The following is an 18877-nucleotide window of genomic DNA, read 5'->3' on the forward strand; positions in this document are numbered from 1 at the left end:
TTCATCTTCTTTACAGGATAAGCCAAATCTGTGGTTGGGGTGATGTGGTGCTGACAGCTAGGGAGAGAATCAAAGTGAGAACACAGCCAAACAAGGTCATTCCTAGAGAGTCTGTTAGGCCCCCAAGAGAAGTTGTTGCCTGCTCTTGTGGGTAGAGTATTATACCTTCTCCTTCGTAACTGTAGCAATGTCCATCCTAAAAAATGAGAATCGGTGGAATAAAAAGTCTATTAGAAGGTCATTATCAAATTTAATTTCTCTGATTATCTGGAATTACAATAATTTCCACCTTTGGTATAGCCATGGTTAGATGCAGTGATTCGGTTTTGTGCCAACGTTATCCCTTAACAACTGTTCACCTTTCTGTCTCTCTGTTCTGCACTATTTTAGAAAGGGTAGTTTTAGTATCTCTCAGATCTTATATTGATAAGCTCAGCTCTTTATTTCCTTCATGGCAGAAATACTCATACTTTTTTGACTACTTGTAGTTTGTGTAAGTTTGAATTCCTCTTCCAGAAGTGTGTTAACCAAAATGACACAAACTGTTCAAGGTGAGATCTTACTAGTGCCTTATAGAACATCATTAAAATTACCCTTTTTCTCTTGTGAAAATCTTGAACTGAAATATATTTTTAAATTTCTTTTGTCCCTTTTCACAGCTATTCACAAGCCACATTATTGGTTTGTGGCCATCGTGCGTCAAACAGCTCTAGATTCTCTTCATTATCGTCAGAATGTGAACTTCCATATTTGTAGCAGAAGTTTTTATTGCTATCTTAAACATTGTAATCTTAAACTCCTTGAACTACTTCTTAAACTTACTGGATTCACCCTCTTTTTTCTGTGCAAGCCAATCCTATTTTGTATTTGCAGAGACTTCCAACTTCTGTTGTCACACAGATTAAATTTTCTCCTCTTATATTTTGTACCATAGTCTTTTCATAAAGATATAAACCAAGACTCATCCTTGATTAACTCAAGTAATAACATCCTACTAGCCCAGCAGTGCCTCTTTCAGTGTAAGCCTGTTGTCTGCATTCCATTAGTCACTTCCAGATTAAACTCACTTTATTTTTTCCTACCAGCTTCACTTGAATGATAAATTCTTCCGTTATAATCTTTCAGATGTTTACTGCAATACAGATAAATTAATTCAACCATATTTTCCTTGGGGTAAAAATAAAAATCAATCATCTTTAAAAGAAGGTACTCATCTGAGCTGGTTCACTTTGCCCATCTGATCTATAGCCTGGTAAATTAGCTTCTCTCTTGAAATGCTTAGGAAAGAGTTCCAATTTCACTGACATTACAAACTCACAAAGTAAGGGTTACTATTGCTTGCAGTTCTTAATTTATGAGAATTCTTGACATAAAGAAGCTTACTGTTGGCCAGGTCTGCAGCTGTGCCTCCCCCTTTTATCTAGTTAGTAGGAATTGTGTATGGTGCGAGTAGCAGATGGCCTTCCTTCCTGCCTCAGATAGGGGCCAGTGTGACAAATCATGGAGCAGTCAGAAGAGAGACAGCTAAAGATGCAAGCTTAAGAAAAAGAAATTGCATTTTTCTCCAAAGTGGCATACAGTTCAGCTTTCCCTTCTCCTGCTGGAGTAAACAGGAGTTCTGGCCTTTAGGAATAGTGACTTTTTTTATTAGCAATGTATATTTTTAACCATCTCTCTTTACCAAATCCATTAAATGCTCTAAGATGACCCATTCCATTTTTCAGTCAATTATGTAGATTACAGAGGCATACCTGTAATAAACACAGGAAGTACAGTGCTCGAACTTCTTAGAACTCCCCCTTCTGAAGATGTTTTCATGATGTTTCATTATTTGCTTGTTTGTTTTTATGCAGTGTTAGAAACTCTCCTTCAGTACCCTACTTCACTGCAGAAAACATGTTCTGAAAAACTTTGCCATAAACTGTTATAATTTTTGAAACAAAGTTTGTGTTCCTTATGGATAGCAGTGCACTTTTTCTTCCTTTTTTTTTTTTTTTTTCTTTTTCTTTTGGTCAAAACACAAAGCAAAAAGTTCTGGATTGTTCTACCTAATCCATAAAGAAAATGAAGATTAGATATTAACTTTGCCTGCTCACTTTTGATTCTGCTTCTTGGAAATTCCTCTTCTGACAGCCAGTGTTGCACCAGAGTAACTCTTGAGTCCATGAAGAAAACTTGGACTTAGCTCATTATCAAACAGCAGTTTTCAGCTGCAGAAATGTGGCCTTTTTTGATTGGGATTAACAGCATTTGTACAATGAGACCCTTGTAAATAGGTAAACTGTGCAATCAAATGCTTGGAAGGTAATTAAGCACTCCTTGTTCCCTTTGTTTCCACCTCAGTCCATTAACTTTCTATCTTGTCATTCTTGGACGGTAGAAGTCCTGATCTAATTGAACTTTAATATGGAATACTCCAATGCTGTTAAAAGTGCCATATCCTTTCAATATGTTCTTTATAATGACATGATCTTGCATTATGCGATAAGCAGCTTTCCATCTGGGCTACAATAAACATGGATTCAGACAATATGCAATCTGACGTTTTGTTCATCACTCCTTCCTGGGATGTATAGGTCAAGTTAATCATTTAACATACCTGAGTGTTTATGTATCTGTTGGTCATCTAAACTTTACTGAATTTTTCTGGCTTTCTTGAAGTTTTCATAATGGAATGATATATGAAGAAGACAGTAAAAATAATCTCAAGCACAGAAAGAATTCTCTGAACATGTGGGAAGGAGACCCTTGCCAAGCATGGCATAGCTTTGAAGATGATATCTTGAGTTTTGTGTGCTTCCTCATGCAGATTCAGATTTATCTGGGAGAAAGGATCAAAAGGACAAGGGGGAAGGCAAGGAGACACTAAGGAACCATCACCCCCGCCTTGCTTTACAGGGGAACATTTGACCTTAGCCAACAAACCTGATGTTCCAGACCTTCAAGATGAGATTAAATCATCCTTATGAACATTTTTATCTCTTAAACCTTTGCAAACCATAGATTTTTGGGGGCTTCATAGTTATAACAGCCACACGGATGTCTTATAGCAACATGTCTAAGACAAAATTGATGACCAAATGTCTTAATGAAAGACTCTTGAAGCAAATTATTTGAAGGCTCTAAGTTCTTCAATTTTGGGCTAGTGCTAAAATACAGTTAATGCCATTTAATTAACACACTGAGGCCATCAGATTTTAACTTTTATAATCACTCTTTCCAGTCATTCACTGATCTCAAAACCTGTAATCCGTGTATCAGAGTTCTGACAATTTCAGTCAAAAAGGAAAATGTGAAATCTATGTCATTGTCCTTCATTAAAAAATATATTGGATTTGGGGGCTTAATTTTAAGTGTTTCTTTGGAAATATTTGTATTAGGTCTCGCCTTTCCCATAGACATGCCATTTCACGTCAGATCCATAGACATAAGGGAGAAAATCGCTTGGATGTTGTCAACTTAGTTGAGCAAACAGATTTTAACTGCTGATTCAGTGCAAGATTCAAAATTCAATGTACTTTACAGAAAATGAGTCCCCAGTGCCTCCCTATTGGTGTATTAATTAATTGAAGATTGATGTAACTGAATCTTAATGCATTACACCCTTGCGGATACTATATACAGAAATGAATGTAGAAACTTCTGCAAACCAAATGCAGCTGCTATTTTAAATAAGGAGGCTTCCTTTTTGGACAGCGTGCATTGAACACATGACAGGTATGGCCCACCTTTTATTTTCCCCTTCTCTAGAGCACAGTGCTTTAGAGGGAGAGTCTTCCCTGTAATTCACAAAAGGGCTGTGGGGTCACAAAGCCCTTTCTATTGTGATCATTTGGCATTTTCCTACCCAGTCTAGAAATACAGTCTCTTAAGAATGTTAGGGAAATAGCATGTTCAGAGAAAAATACCTCTGCAGTTGTCAATCAATGTCTGTACAAATTTTAAGCCAGCCTTCAGGGAAGGCTGAATGCCCAAAGGCAACCTCTGCTGCAGTGATGTTTTACTGTATTCACCTGTCCATCCTCTTTTCTCAGGTCCACAAGAGGTGGCTCAGGTTCCTCCCCTTCTGAGGCTGGGCCAGCACGGCGGCACCCATCCTTCTTCCTCAGAGTCCTCAGAGCTGCTCTGCCACTTCAGCTCCTCTTGCTGCTCCTGATTGGGCTGGCTTGCCTGGTGCCGATGACTGAGGAGGACTACAGCTGTACTATGGCCAACAACTTTGCCCGCTCTTTCCACCCCATGCTAAAATACATGAATGGTCCACCTCCATTATGAAGGAGACCTGTGAGACAGTGGGTGACCATGCAAGAGTGCTAGCTGGGAGGCAGGATGGTTTTAAAGGGTGGCAGGATTCAGTTTGGCAGCTTTACCTACTTGCTGTAGCTGCTGCTGTGCTTGTATCATTCTCTGCTGGCACTCAGCTAGTAACGCATCAGTATATCAGTATCAAACTTCACAATGTATTGCCTAAGTAGCATTGTTCGAATACTCACATCCTGGGTACTAAGGAGGATGTGACGTGTGTGAGGGAAATGTCCTTCTGTCCAGCATTCTGGATCTTTAGCCACTTTATATCCAGGTCATTGCCCTGTACTATGCATAGCTAAGGACTTGATACTGTAGATCCTTTCCTGTGTGCTGCTCTGAATGAGCCATTAGCCAGTCTTTGTTAAATACCCTCTTGGTATCTACAGTATACAAAATAACCAATGCTAAAGAAATTTTAGAGCATTTGTAACATACAATTTTAAAGGATCTTGTATGGCAATGTGTTATTCCCTGTGGTTTCTGTTTCGGGCATGGTGTTCTAACTTTTACTTTGGATGCACAAGGTGTAAATCTGAGAAGCACTTTTTTAAGGTTTAAAAAAAATGGATGTAATAAATAAGATCGTAAAAGATTTTATGAGGAAAAACGTTGAATGTCAAGTTGAAAAACAAAGAACATATATATGTACAGTTTGCTAAGCCAAGTTTCGTTTCTATTGATTTATTTGCATTTATTAGAGATACCATAAAATATTTTGTCTACGTGCTTTTTAATGACAACTATGGAAACCTCTAAGTTTAGAATGAGATATGTATGGTATAAAAAAATTAGAAGACATACATATGCTGCACTTCTAAAATGGATTAAAAAATGCTGTAACAAATTAATGGTATTAGGTATATGTTTGAATGAGAAGATGTGGGGAACTTCACAAATGTGAAGTACATGGGAAAGCATCACATTAGAACCTGTGCTGATATTGAAAGCTGTCCATATTTTGAATTAGTGATTGGTCATTTCAGGGTTGTTTCTTTTTTCTCAAGTTGCTTCTTGAAGTTCATTCTCACCCATGTGTTGTTTGTCTTTGTGTGTTTATGTATGCACTCATGTGCAACTTTTGGCAATTGAGGTTGTACCAGTCCCCACTAAAGCATATTTTTTTCAGGGAAACGCCATAGCAGCTTAGTACCAAGATTTATGCTTTACCAATAGCTAATCTAGTGGAATATGCCCAAAACATTAAGCATAAATAGCAGAGAAAAAGAAAAAGGAGGGGGAAAAAGGGGGGGAGGAACAAATTAAGAACTCATAAATTTCCCAGAAATAATGCAGAAACCTTGCAGTCTGAGCAGTGGCAATCGCTTTGCCCAGCTTATCAGTCAGAACTCAACCAGAAGAGGATTCTCTTTGATTTTGAAAAACTGCTCTTTAATAGTCTGAGGTTTTTAAAGCCATGACACACAATGTGGTTTTTTTCCTGTGAGTTAAAATTTTGTTTTTACTTAGAATATATTGGCCTACATAACCAAAAAAAAAAAGCCAGAAGAAATTACAAGCACATTGATTGCTGTTACATAAAATTACATTCCTGGAGTGTCATCACTGGAGCTGGTGTGAGGGAGTGTGGTTAGAGGTAGAGTACCACAAGTGAACTCAAGAATTTGGAGAAGCCAACATAAAGCTTCCTTTTCAGGTAAGTGTAACATTAACATTTTCCTGAAAAGGATTTTGTATCCTTTTCCTTTGTCTCCTGAAATGGATACTTTGTCAACAAAGTATCTTAAATATCTGAGATCAGAGTTGGAGCGACACAAGTATGTGTTCTTTTCAAGGCTCAGTTTCTTTTATTGATATTCAGAAATTATGCTAGGCTAGGTTAGTATCCATAATCACTGATTCTGAGTTGACAAAGATAAAGAACACACTTGGGGTACAAGGATGAGCTGTTAGTTGCAACAGACCTGACAGATTCCATAAAATTGACCCCTCCTCTCTTTTCTGTTACCATAGTCTGTGGTGACATAATTTGGCCATTGCTAATCCATGCACCTCTGTGAATATTTGGTAGTTTCTCAGACCTGTTAGTCCAGATCTCTGTATGCTTTAGACATCCTTCCATCAGCCACTCCGTAGTTTTGGTGGTTAATTTTTTGTTAAAAGATACTTTTGTTTTCTTTTAAAAGAAAACATTGTACAGAGTAAGCCTAATTTAGTGAGAAATAAAGATCTCGGCCTGACTTTGTCTCCTATTTTCCAGCTAATTATTGGCGATCTCATGGAAGTAGATGTTATCTAAAGGGTAGTAGATAGCCTGTGAGTGTCAACCTATGGAAGAGCAGTCTGTTGGAGGAACCAGGCAAAAAGTCACAGGTGAGACCTCTGTTTGTGTCTTTATAATACTTAAAAACTGAGGGTGAGGCAGGGAGGATTGAAAGGTGTTAGGAGAGAAAGGGCAGTACAAGGAAGAGAGTTCAGTTTGAATTATGTCAGATGCAATTAATAAGGTGCTTTATCAAAACTATACAGGGCAGCACTTTGCATGCTCTGAATTGCAACTTGACATTTGGATTTGCCAGCTGTTTTGCCACTCTTTAGACCGTGCTTCCCTTGGTTGGTTGAATGCCTGCCCCACTTCTCCAACTCCCCACTTCTCTGACTCCTAAGGAAGAATGGCCTGTCTTCTGCTGAAGGAAAGCAGAATTTGTACACCTCCCTCAAGCTCCAGTGGAGTTTTGTGGAGTAGTCACTGAAATGAAGTGGTGGAGGAATGGTTCTATACTGATCATGATGGTCATGCCCTTTTATTCTCTCTCACCTGTTGAAATATTCAGTCTTGGGAATATGAGAAGTGATGAACTGATGGAGGAATTGGAATAGGCAGGGGAAAACTGATGTGAAATCATAGGAACTTTTCATAATTAATTCCTCAGAGTTCAGGCAAAGGCAGGAAAGAATTGATGATAATTAAAAAAAGGTAAAGAATTTGGAAGGTCACATTATCAAGTGTCCGTATCCTTTTCAAATTGAGGGCATTTTTGGCTGATGATTACCTTCAAGGGTATATGTGCCTTGCTGATTAACCAGAGGACAGAGTGTACCTGCTATGCCTTGCTTCCTTCCAGATGTTTCAAAGCAAAGCTGCTTCTGTTCATAGCCTCAGGCTCCGAGCTCGAGCTGCAGAGCTAACTATAGTTTCAGCGTATTGCCTGTTTATTTGAAAGAGACGTTAGATACAGAGAACTTACTTTTGACCCCGAGTGATTTGCTCACACAGAGCAATCGTCCCAGTAAAGACCAAACTCTCCACGATACCTGTGAATAAGGCAGTCATGGGCATGATAGACACACATAAGGAAAATGTCATAGACAGGAAAAATGCCTGTTTGTAAATATTGAATGCCCCGTACCTTCAAGGGCAGGAATGTCAGTCTGCAAGCTGATGTCTCAAGGGAATGGCAGGCAGTTTTTGCTAGCAGGTTAGAGGATCTCCTGACTGCCACTTTGGACTTCTTACTTTTGGGACCTTCAGTCTTAACTGCAACTCTGAACAAAATCAGCATCTGACCAGATAAAAGTGCTTTGAGCACTAGGCTCCTCCAAAAGCAATTTCCTGGCTCTGAACCAATTCCATTATGACTCCAAATGTGATTTTGCAGAGCTGGCTCTTCATTCTAAAAACTGGTGCAAAGATATCAAAATGGAAAAAAATGGCCATGATCAGGATCCTGTTAAAGCAAGCTCCATCCCAGGAGCACCAGTGACTTGAGCTGCAAACCCTAGAACAATATCAACACATGCCTTGATCTCCACAGCATGAACCAGGTTAAATGGGTCAACTGTATGGGGAGGGGGGTGGGAACCACACCCAGAAAGCTGTCATGTACTGCAGCCAGAGGCACTAGCTAGCTTTGCAGCCTGGGCATCTTACCCTGATAATGTCAGCCTGCTCTCTCTGCCTACCTCTGTGGTGTTGGGGTGCTGTCACAGACAACTTGGGTGAGGACAAACTTTTTAAGAAATGCACAAGTTAGAGTCTGAGATGCCCTGTCTCTGTGCTACACCTGCAACCTGTCATCTAACTTCTTCCTGAAGTGCCTCACTTGGGCTCTGCAAATACAAGGGACTTATTTCTTGGCTGCAAAGCATAAGGAAAGGCAGTACAGGAGCTGCAGAACTCTGGGTTTATGTTGAAGGCACGTGTTAAAGCATGGAGAAAGTAGACTTTCCACCTTAGGGAACTCCAGTCGTTACTGCATTATATTCTTCCTCATTTTCTACCGTAGATAAATGCAGTAGCTTCTGTAGAGGTGTAATCATCTCTGCAGCTTGACGCATCTTGCAACACTGAACCTGCTTACAGGCCTGTAGTCTCTTCTTAACTAGTGGGTGTTTAAAAGCATAATGGAAACTGGTTGCTCAGCAACTCCAGACTGTGCAGTAATATCAAGGCAATATCTTATTATGCTTATAATGATAATAGTGCAAGATAATGAGCACCATTTGCCCTGAACTTACTCCATCTGTTTATGGAGTTTTGTTTGTGGACTGTGCTTTAAAAAATCTGAAGGCAGACTGAGAAGAAATATTTAGAGATGTCTGATAGTGTTAGGAGTGCAAATGATCTGAAGCTGACAGAAATAGCGTGCCCTTATTCCTCACAGCTATGAGCATGATGATAGCCATTGCCTATCCCTCACCCTGTTCCAGCATTGATAACAGCTTAATTCTGCTGCAGATCAATAGTTTCTTGCCACTGGTTTGCCACCCTTCCAGCTCTCCTGCAAATGCTGTGAACAACTGCAGTCTTGCTTTCTCCTTCCGTAGAACTTTCTCCTGCTGCTGATTACTGAATGGACAAAGCTGCTGAAATTGTCTTATGAACGGTTATCCCTAGCCCTCAGAGTCTTGTGCTATTTGTGGTTGAGAAATTTGTTTACAACTGATAGCATCGCTCAACATGTTCATCATCATGTGTATCTGAGTGCATCTGTGTGCATCTGTGTTCAAAGGCATAACAGAAACTGGTTGCTCACAGTCTTCAAACTACAGATGCTATCAGGATTTAGCAAATGTAGGAGGATTCTGGAAAGTAAGAGCAGAATTAAGGAGAAGAAATGCATGTTTTTAAGCAAGAGAAGAGAACATTTATTTTCTCATTTGCACTCCCATGTTTTATTTGTTTTTTAAATGGATCATGGAAAGGAAAAGTGGGAAATGCCATAGTAAGGTTTGTGTTTAAGCTGGGTGGTCGGGCTTTAAAAATGTTCAACTCTTGCAGCAGTCAATTGCCGAATTCATCTAAACCTAAGCTGCAGTGGGAGAGGAGTTAGAGGGAGGGGGTCATTTGTCTTTTGGCTCTGAGGGAAAAATTGTGTGTGTCTGATATTCACAGAGTTCCCTACATGAGGGAACTAGTCTAGGTACTGGCTGGTTGGTTTTAACCTTGGCAGCAATGCTGTGATATGCACTACAGCAACTGAATTCTATTGTTTGTTGTTGTGCTAGTTGGCTGTAATTAGACCTAGAGAGGCATAGATGTGAAACCTATACTGGGAGAAGTTATGCTTGTTTTAGTAATATTAAGAACATTGGAATAGTCTAATAATATTCCACAATAAAGAAATAAATAGGAATGATTTAAAGATTAATTTGTCTTCCCAAAAAGCAGTAGATAAAAATCTGTGAAAACAAGATAAAAGGAAATTAATAACTGCAAGCTTGAGCACTGAAGACTTGTCATAGACTATGATAGAAATCTGAGTTATATTAAATGATTGCTTTAAAAGCAGACAGGAACTGAAAGCTGTGACTTCTATTGTTCGGCGCCACTTAACATATTAGAAAAATGAAATGATCAAAACTGAGACGTAGCAAATTGATTTAACCACAATGAAGTCTGAATAAAACTATGACACATTTACTTTTCATAAGAGAAAGGAGGCTTTAGGAAAGTATTGTTGATTTCTTACATCAGAGGTGGCCTTGGTGGAGGAGAGGTGAGCCACTGAGCTCTCCTGTGTCAGTCAGGGATGATGCAGATGTGGATGTAGTTTGCACAAATGTTACTCAGGTCAGGCTCTTTGCACTTTCAGGCATGTTGCAATTCCTGGGAGACTGCTATTATTGATGTTGTAACTGTGGGTTTTTCCATTCTATTGTTTTTAGAAAGGATGTTGTAAAAACATCTGGAAGGAAAGCTACCAGAGTCCACTGCAATTTTGACTCCTTTCCTAAACTTGAAGCATTGTCCAGGCACTTGCACAGGCTGAGGGGATAAGAGAAAAAAAAGTACTGGAAGAAAGCATGATGCTGTAGCATTTTGGTTGACATAGATAGATAAGAAGACGACATTTTGGAGCTGAAGTTTCTTTTCCTATTTTTCAGATTTAACTTCAGCAAAAAATGATCCAGTAAAGGCAGAATAGAACTCAGCCTTTTCTTCTTTCATACCAATACCTAACCTTTTAAACTTTCATGTGCCCTACTGTGATTCTTACTGCAAAGTGGGTAGCACTTACTGCTTACCTCTCTGATATAACATACTTGTTTCACATTTCATGGATGACACAGGTTCTCAAGAGGGAGAGGAAAATAAAAAAGACATCTGACAAGAAGTAAATCTTTCTGTCTTAGAAAAGAGCACTCAATATTTGTGTGTAGAGGAGCTAAATATCTTACAGTCCCAAGCATGTGTTGCAAAATCTGGCTAAAAAAAAAAAAAAATCCCAAAAGCAAATCCTGAAAGGTCTGTGCCTTTCCTCATGTGCACATTTGTCAGCTGTTTAAAATGGCAGCATACTGGACTGGTGCATGAATGTGTAGGAATGGAAAATAGCAGGAGATAAATTTTATGTCACCAGTATGCCTGCAGAAATGAAGACATTAGCAGAGTGACACCTAAAGACTGCAATGCACAGCTCTTACAGGGACATGAGAGCTAGTTTGCCTTGCTCCTGCTGAGCTAAATGCCAAATGTTATCATTTTGATGGTCAATCTTCCTGAAGACTTTATGAACGTTTTTAGACTTGAGCCTCTGTATCTGTAGGATGCCATGATGAATGGTAGCAATTGGAGCCTGACTGGGCATAAGAAAACCCACGTATGCAGCTCCCGCCCATGGGCATTCTTCCTCTCTGAGCATGCTGATGAGTGTTATTTTAGATGTTTGGATTTTCGTCTCCTCTTCATTGGGTGGATGGTGGAAGCAAAGAGTGTAATGCAGAGGAAAGAGCTGTAAGACTTTTCCAATCTAAGAACCAGCTGCTTCATGGGGCTTTTAATGTGGTGGTATCTGGATGAAAAGAAAAAAAAATCCATCATTTAATTTTGAAGAATAACTTGGCCACAAGGCTTTTGAAGAGGGCAGTGCCCCAATGATTGAGAGTACCAAGTTGTAGCCCATGAAGAAGCTGTTTTCACTGCAGGACAAAGGGATTGCCTTAATTAACAGAAAAGTAAAAGCAGTGAGATGCGTTCTTCCATGATGCCTTAACTATGTCATACCTTTCTAATTATACAAATAGAATAAAACACATCGGTACAAGACATGCATCACTTACCTACATGTTAGGAAAGAGAGAAAGCAGGGGGGTGGGAGGACCCCAAAGCACATGGCTGTGCTCATGTATATGAGCTCCCTCAAGGGAGTAGGCAGCTGCTCTGCAAGGTGCTGTGTATGCATTGGGGGAAGCAAGAATGATGGGCCCAGTAAAGGTGAGCCAGGAGTTTCAGCTGCAAGAGTGAAATAGAAAGATATGTTCTTGCTGTATGATTTGTCAAATTACTGCAGCCAACAGATGTATGAAATGAGGAATGAAGGTGGAGTTGCAGCTGGCTGCTGGCTGTGGAAATATGCCCAGTGCCTAGCTGCAGAGGCTCTTTTCCTGGTGGGTTCCTGCTCTAGGGTTCTGAGCAAGTTGGTAACTCGTCTGCCTTCTCCCATCACAGAAGACAGGTGATGGGAGGGAATGAAGAAGAGGGAGACGACAGTCACTTTTCAGTTGTGCCTACTGAATTGGCATTGAAAATGATATTATTTTGAGCACATGTACGTGTGCAATTAGTTCATATTACTCTGGCCCACCCTTCGTGGCCAAAGCAGCAACCCTCAGTCAAACTCTGTCATGAAAGCATGTTGCAAAACAGTCATATGATTTGGAATCATTACTCAGTTCTACTCGGCACTTACAAATCCCAAGAGTCCCCAGCTTTCTTGTGGAGGTTGAATAGGCTATTTGTTTTCATGTTTGACAAGCTATAAGGTGAGGTTTCACATGGACAAAGTGTTTTGCCTGTCTTGTCTTAATCATTGAGATGGTAGAATTAATTAACGTAATAATCTTACCATTTTTTCCTTATGTTATGTACAGTGAAACATCACACAAAAAACCAAAAAGCTTTTACTTTTATATTTATGTAAGAAAAGAGAAGAACCTATGAGCCAATAGTCTCACTCAGAACCAGCACAGCACAGAAAATAGATGAAAAAAATAAATGTAAGAAGTTCTATATTCTCTCTATATTACTGATAGGCATTCACCTGCATAGATTACTGGTTTGGTTCTCTGCAAAGACCAAATATAATTTTGAGACTATTTTACAGGATAGGGTTAAATTCAAAGTGGTTTTATGTCAATAAGATTACCTTTCATTTCTTTTCACCCCCTTCCTGACAGCTTAGCCAAGACAATTTTTCCCCCTGAGGAACAGCTTTTGCTTGGGAAACAAGTACTATTTTACTTGATATTAGCTAACCCATTGTAAGTGACAGTCAACTACTGAAGACGAAATTCACACAATTTGTCTCTTCCAACATAATCTGTTTCACAAGCCAAAATAAGGAACATAAAGCATATAAATACTAAGCACATTAAAGCATATAAGATACTTAGTCTTTAGAATACTAGAGACTAGAACACATTGTTGACTCTGGAAATGGCCACTCTCTTATGCTTTTCAGGAAAGGTGAAGAAACTAATTAAGAAACAGTTTTCACTTAGATGAAAATGCACTGTGAAAAAGTGTACCATTTCACTGGCTACTGGAAAACAAGAAGCAGAGAAGCATATTTTTAAAACTGTGCAAAATATAACTAATGAAACAAAGTGCTTTGGTTAATTCTTTATTTTCAACATCAAATACATTGATAAAAATCTCGCACTGATTAGGTTAGCTTTTTCATTTAGACTTTTTAGAACTTTTTTAGGTGCAAAACAAAGAAAAAAAACTTCACCGAAACAAAGACATCAATAATTTTATATGCATCAGTGAAAGAACAGAATACTTCAACAAATATATTATGGTAGCTGAGCCTATACCAAAGAAAGATCTTTCCACTGACAGGCTACATAGTGCACACAAAAGCATTAGTTTCATAGTATATACAGTAAGGTGATACATAAAGTGGCTTGTTAATGCAAGTCTCGTAACCAGCAGTCTATCCCTTCATTTTCCAGTGGGCACTTTCTGAAGAAACAGACTTGTAACTATAGGCACACAGGAGTACAGAGCACACTAATTTGCAAGATGGCAGCATATACTTTTTTTTTATTATTTTTTTTATGTTTATTTCTTTAGGCACATTTGAATGCAAAGCATTTTATTATTTTTTTAGAATTTTTTTCTCTTTTAACACAGTGCAAAACTGAATACCCTTACGGGCAACAATCACTTTGAAAACAACTTTCAGGATATAAGGCTATCTACATTTGAAAGATTAAAAGGAATTCTGAGTGAAAGGGTAGAACATTAATATCAGGGAAATATTAACTTAAAATTCTCAGATCAATTTGAGATTATAGTTGCAGGTGACATCAAAGACTGGTTTGCATTGTGATACAATTGTTAACGTAACCTTTCTCTTACACATGTTGTAATCTCTATCTATCTGTAAAGCTATGTTACAGTTGCAGATAGCACGGAAAATAGCCATCTCTATTCAGAGTAAGAAATGCACTTCACATAAGTTCGGCTAAGAATACCATATATACAAAATCCCAATAGCTTTAGCTTGGGTTGCATTCTAATTTTAAAGCAGGATATTACATACACAAGAGAGGCTTGCTGTGCTCCTACTATAGCCTGTGATAAGACTAAGGCCGCAGTGAGGCAGAATTTTCACTTTGGTGGTAGTTGGTTTCATTTTAAACATATGACACAACTCTTAAGGAATCAGTCAGCATCAATTGGAATGAATGGAGGCTTCAATACAAACCCTAACTTGGTTTAAGGGGGTGGTTTGGGTTTTATTTTGCGTGTTGGGTTTTTTTTGGGTTTTTTTCCAACTTTTTTTTGGGTTTTTTTCCAACTTTTTTTCCAACTCAGTGACTTACTGATAGTTCTTGCAATATCCTTGGGAGCTCAGTTCGGATTATTTCTTTAACTATATTTTTAAATTATTAAACCCCTCAGTGTACAGAAGGAGAAAAAAATCAGCAAGAGATGTCACTGAAACATAAAAGTAAATTTACCATAAACACACCCCATGAAACTCTCATTAAATTGTTTTACCCCAGTACAAATCCTACTGCCCCAACTGGCAGCTTTACCTGAGACAAAGCCTGCAACATCAAGACATGGCTCAAACTACTGCAAACCAGAGTAGCTTTCACATATTACTGGAAACTCAGACACCACTAAGACATCACCCTATCTACCTCCTCTTCTGCCTCCTAAACTTTTTTGTAATAATTCAGTGACAACCAGATTCTCAAGCAAAGCAAGTTCATCTGGTCTACTTCTGTTTGGCTTGTGCTGGTATTACATTGCCTATGTTTCTAGGCGGGGTTGTTTTTTGGTTTTTTGATGTGTTGTTTTTTGTTTTTTTTTTTTATTATTTTTTAAATCATGTATAAACATTATAAAATAATTCTTTCATTAGCTCTCTGGATAAATCACTATGAATGTTTTGGTAAAAGCATCATTAGCTGCCTTGAAAAGTTTTCGTTCCTTATTATTTTTTTACATGTTATATATTTTTTATTTAATGTCCAGCACCAGGTCTTCAGGTAGTACTGGTTTGTCAGCTGCAAATATAAAGTATATATGTATATATATATACACACACACACACATAAAATATCATCCTGTGAAATAACAATTACCAATGTCAGGCACAATTGTTTGCATACACGAGAGCATAATTCAGAATTACATATGAAAAAAATTGTCATTTTTATGTCATAGACTTTGTTTAATCAGTTGAATAGCTACATTCAGCTGTCTGATATGTGGACAATCATCTTTATAGGTAACTATGGGAAGGTTACTATATTCATTAAGGTGCTGTTTCAATTAAAATCTTATGAACAAGTTAAAGACACAGATCCTAAAATAGTCCAAAGGTAAATGAGTCTATTACTGGGAATCACTGTTTTTCTTTCCGGGGTGCCCTTCGCTGTTGTCACCACAAAGATGGGACGACTGGTTGAATCTGAATTATTTCCCTGCAAGGGCTGAGCCTAGGAAAGCATTCATAATTAAGATTGGAAGCTGACTGATTATTCCTTATACTCCAAGACACACTATGATAGCCTTCTGTCTGCTGCATACCACTTCAAATCATGCTTATCCAGCTTCACCAGGAAAAAATGTAGTGTGGTGGTACTTCTTTTATGTAAGTACAATCAGAATCTGACCCTCTGTTGTAAATTCCTCTCCATGAATTACTTTTTTTACCCTAGGTCCAGTTTACACTTGAATCAATGTAATGAACTGTTCTGGGATTTGAGAAGGGAGGTATTCATCTAAACCAGTTTGCCTTTCAGCTTATGAGCTTGATGTGTGTATTCTGTCATAGAGACCACCAAGTTGCACATACAGTATTTAGAGAGCTCTAATGCTGTTAGTGAATGTGAATTATGATGGTGTAAGCACATAAGTATAACTACAGGGATTCCTGTGCTCCACTGATCTTAGCCTGCGTTCATTTCAGGGTATTCACAATCTTTCTAACACATTTGAAAAACAGCTACTGAACAAAACAAAATGTGCATTTTCTTTCAAGACATTTAAGAGCCCTCCAAAAGCCCTTAGGTACCAAATTTGAGCACACACACACAAACATACACTCTCTTACTGAATACACAAAAAAGACAAATCCTTCAGCACATTCAGAAAAAAATTACACTATAATATGCACCAATAAAAGGCCCATTAACTTACAGTGACTGCTTCACATGTTGAGGCTTGCAGAGTTTTCGAGGAATCTTCTCAAACATAGGTAGCATCTAGTTTTAGGCTTTTAAACTGCATGTATCCTCAGATATGTACATGAAACTGTTGTTATAGACATCATTATGTACACTCACTAAAGAATAGAGTCCTTGACTTGGAGCACAAAGTTGTCCTGTGCCTTGCTGCCTTCACAACTGCTATGTAACTAACTCGATCTCACTACACACAAACTCTGCTTGTGTAACAGGGAGCATGATTAGACATAGGCACTCCCGCATGGCCTTAGCTGCGCTGTTTCCTATATCTAGTTACTACAGGGTATTCCAATCAACATAATCTAATATAAAGGTTTAAACTATAGCGGTAAAAGAAGCCTCCCTGAACCCTCCTCTAGCACTGTGGCCAGCTGCTTTGGAGCAACCTACGCGTGTGCTATGAAACGTCCTTACTGGCAGGGTGGTCACTTCCAACCGGCTATTGGAATAGTCCCTGGTCCATGCTAACTTCCAAACTGCACCTGTAAACCAGAAGTGCAGATAGCACAGGCAAAGTTTATTATTAGACTAATAAAATATCCCTGGTATATGTAATAATTCCAGTACCCAGCAATGTTCCCTGATGTTTAATTTGAGCATAGAGGCAGTCAAACAGCAGCACCGACTCCTACTTTGAATAGCACGTAGTATGGATTTCTTCAGTCTCTCTCCTTTCATGTCGTACTAAAACTCTCGATGTCAGCGGACCTTTTGTATATTTACAGTTGGTCTGAAGAATCTGTCTAATCCTTATGAAAAAGTTACACACTTGCATGGAGAAAATTAGATTTATCTTCCTGGGCATGCAGTCCCAGAGTCTTCACCATGTCTGAGGCTGATTGCCCAGTTCTGGTGGCACAGGTGAGCTGGCTCCTAACAGTAATTTCTGAGCATACCCCAACAAGAACCAAAGCAAGCCAAGGCAATGCAGAGCCCGCTGCTCTGGTTGTGATGCCAGCCCTCCCATACATGGCTAGGCCACACTCTTCTGGATCGACCATCTCACCTGGCTGTGCCAGTTTTGCACTGGTGTGCTCACCCCTCGGTTTGTAGAACAAACCAAGCAAAGGACAGGGGGAGGTTTTCAGAAAATAGTGCTGGATCGCATATGCGTGTGAAGACCATTTGTTTTTTTAAGACCTGATGATTTCTGTAATCATCTAGTCTGATTTAAGCATAATTATCTATGTTACCACTGTTTGCCATTTTGCCCTTGATTGACACGCTGCCAAGCAACAGAGCAGTTTAATTTTGTAGGATCAGACAAGATAGGATGCATGCAGTATAATTCAGCTAAAGGACATGGTAAGGGAGCCTAAAAGTTTGGCCAGTATAATCTTGAGAGAGCTTTGCCTACTGGTGTGAGCCAGCAAGGTAAAACAGCTTTATTCTCAAACAGGGGTTCCTTTCTCCTGTAGGAAGAAGAGAGGCGGGAATCTACCTAAGCTACCAAGGCAGTCACTAGCAGCACAGTTCCACTATGGCAGCCTAAGATGGCAATCAACTTTTCACTTACACCCTCCACCACCCCTCCCAAAAAAGTCAACCAGAATCACTCCTAAACTGCTTCAAAGTTTCAAGCAAGTAAGGGATTAAGCGAGCTCAGAATTTGGGGTGGATATCAACAAAGGCTACCTCTCATGAAGATACCAGTACGTATGGGTGGTATGGCCTACTAATTTATAGTGAAATGAATGTGCAGTTTAGATTAGGACTTACTTACCCAACTTCCATGCAAAATTAAATAAAACCAATGCAAATTTTAAATCAAGTTAGTCTAACAATCCTTGCTGGCTGTCCATAGCAATGAAATGTCTTCCATTTAGGATATGCAATCAATTTAGGCAAGCGCTTGACAAACACTCAAATGGAAAATGCAGATGACTCTTGTCACTGGAGTGTTCACACAGGTGGCACAATAGATGAAATGAAGCAAGAGCTAGGTAGCACACCGCTGGGTTTCTCACACAATCATATTTGCTGACTTTTGCTTATATTGTATTCTGCACTCACTTTCTCCTCTTCTTTGCCTATATAAAAAGACTGCATGGAATGAGATGAAGCTGATGCAGTTGTCAGCTGGCTCTGGTTCTCCTCTTCCATCGGTGCAGCACTCCTGGCTGCTGGGGCATGCAGTCGATGAGCGTCCAACATCTCCAGCAAGAGATCATAGAGTGGAACTACATTTTTACACTTCATATTATACAGGTGCTCCATTCCTTTGTTGCTGTGGGTTGTAACAAAACAATGGTTACTTTCCAAATATGCTACAGGAAAAAAACCTATCAGCTAATATCATTTATTAGGTTCATATGAATTCCACCTTGTACAGAACTAACTTATCAGTGCAGTTGCTGTGTGCTCCTGCTACAGTTAGCAGAAGGCAGCACCTTCAAAG

The 18877-nt window shown here is 39.0% G+C and overlaps 2 protein-coding genes across 17 annotated transcripts in view; one reads left to right on the top strand and one right to left on the bottom strand.

The window, feature by feature from the left end:
- The window catches only part of SYNE1 (spectrin repeat containing nuclear envelope protein 1), a 296964-nt gene extending 290005 nt beyond the window's left edge, over nt 1-6959 (top strand). For all 15 annotated transcript variants that reach the window (XM_030498895.1, XM_030498904.1, XM_030498900.1 and 12 more), the window contains one exon: nt 4035-6959. In XM_030498895.1, coding sequence (XP_030354755.1) covers nt 4035-4275 — 241 coding nt within the window. In that variant the 3' untranslated portion in view covers nt 4276-6959. The remainder of the gene's footprint in view (nt 1-4034) is intronic.
- A 6419-nt stretch (nt 6960-13378) lies between these two features.
- The window catches only part of ESR1 (estrogen receptor 1), a 160436-nt gene continuing 154937 nt past the window's right edge, over nt 13379-18877 (bottom strand). For both annotated transcript variants that reach the window (XM_030498911.1, XM_030498912.1), the window contains exon 9: nt 13379-18706. In XM_030498911.1, the coding sequence (XP_030354771.1) occupies nt 18451-18706 (256 nt within the window). In that variant the 3' untranslated portion in view covers nt 13379-18450. The remainder of the gene's footprint in view (nt 18707-18877) is intronic.

The sequence above is a fragment of the Strigops habroptila genome, chromosome 10, assembly GCF_004027225.2.
Source record: "Strigops habroptila isolate Jane chromosome 10, bStrHab1.2.pri, whole genome shotgun sequence".
Classification (NCBI taxonomy): Eukaryota; Metazoa; Chordata; class Aves; order Psittaciformes; family Psittacidae; genus Strigops; species Strigops habroptila.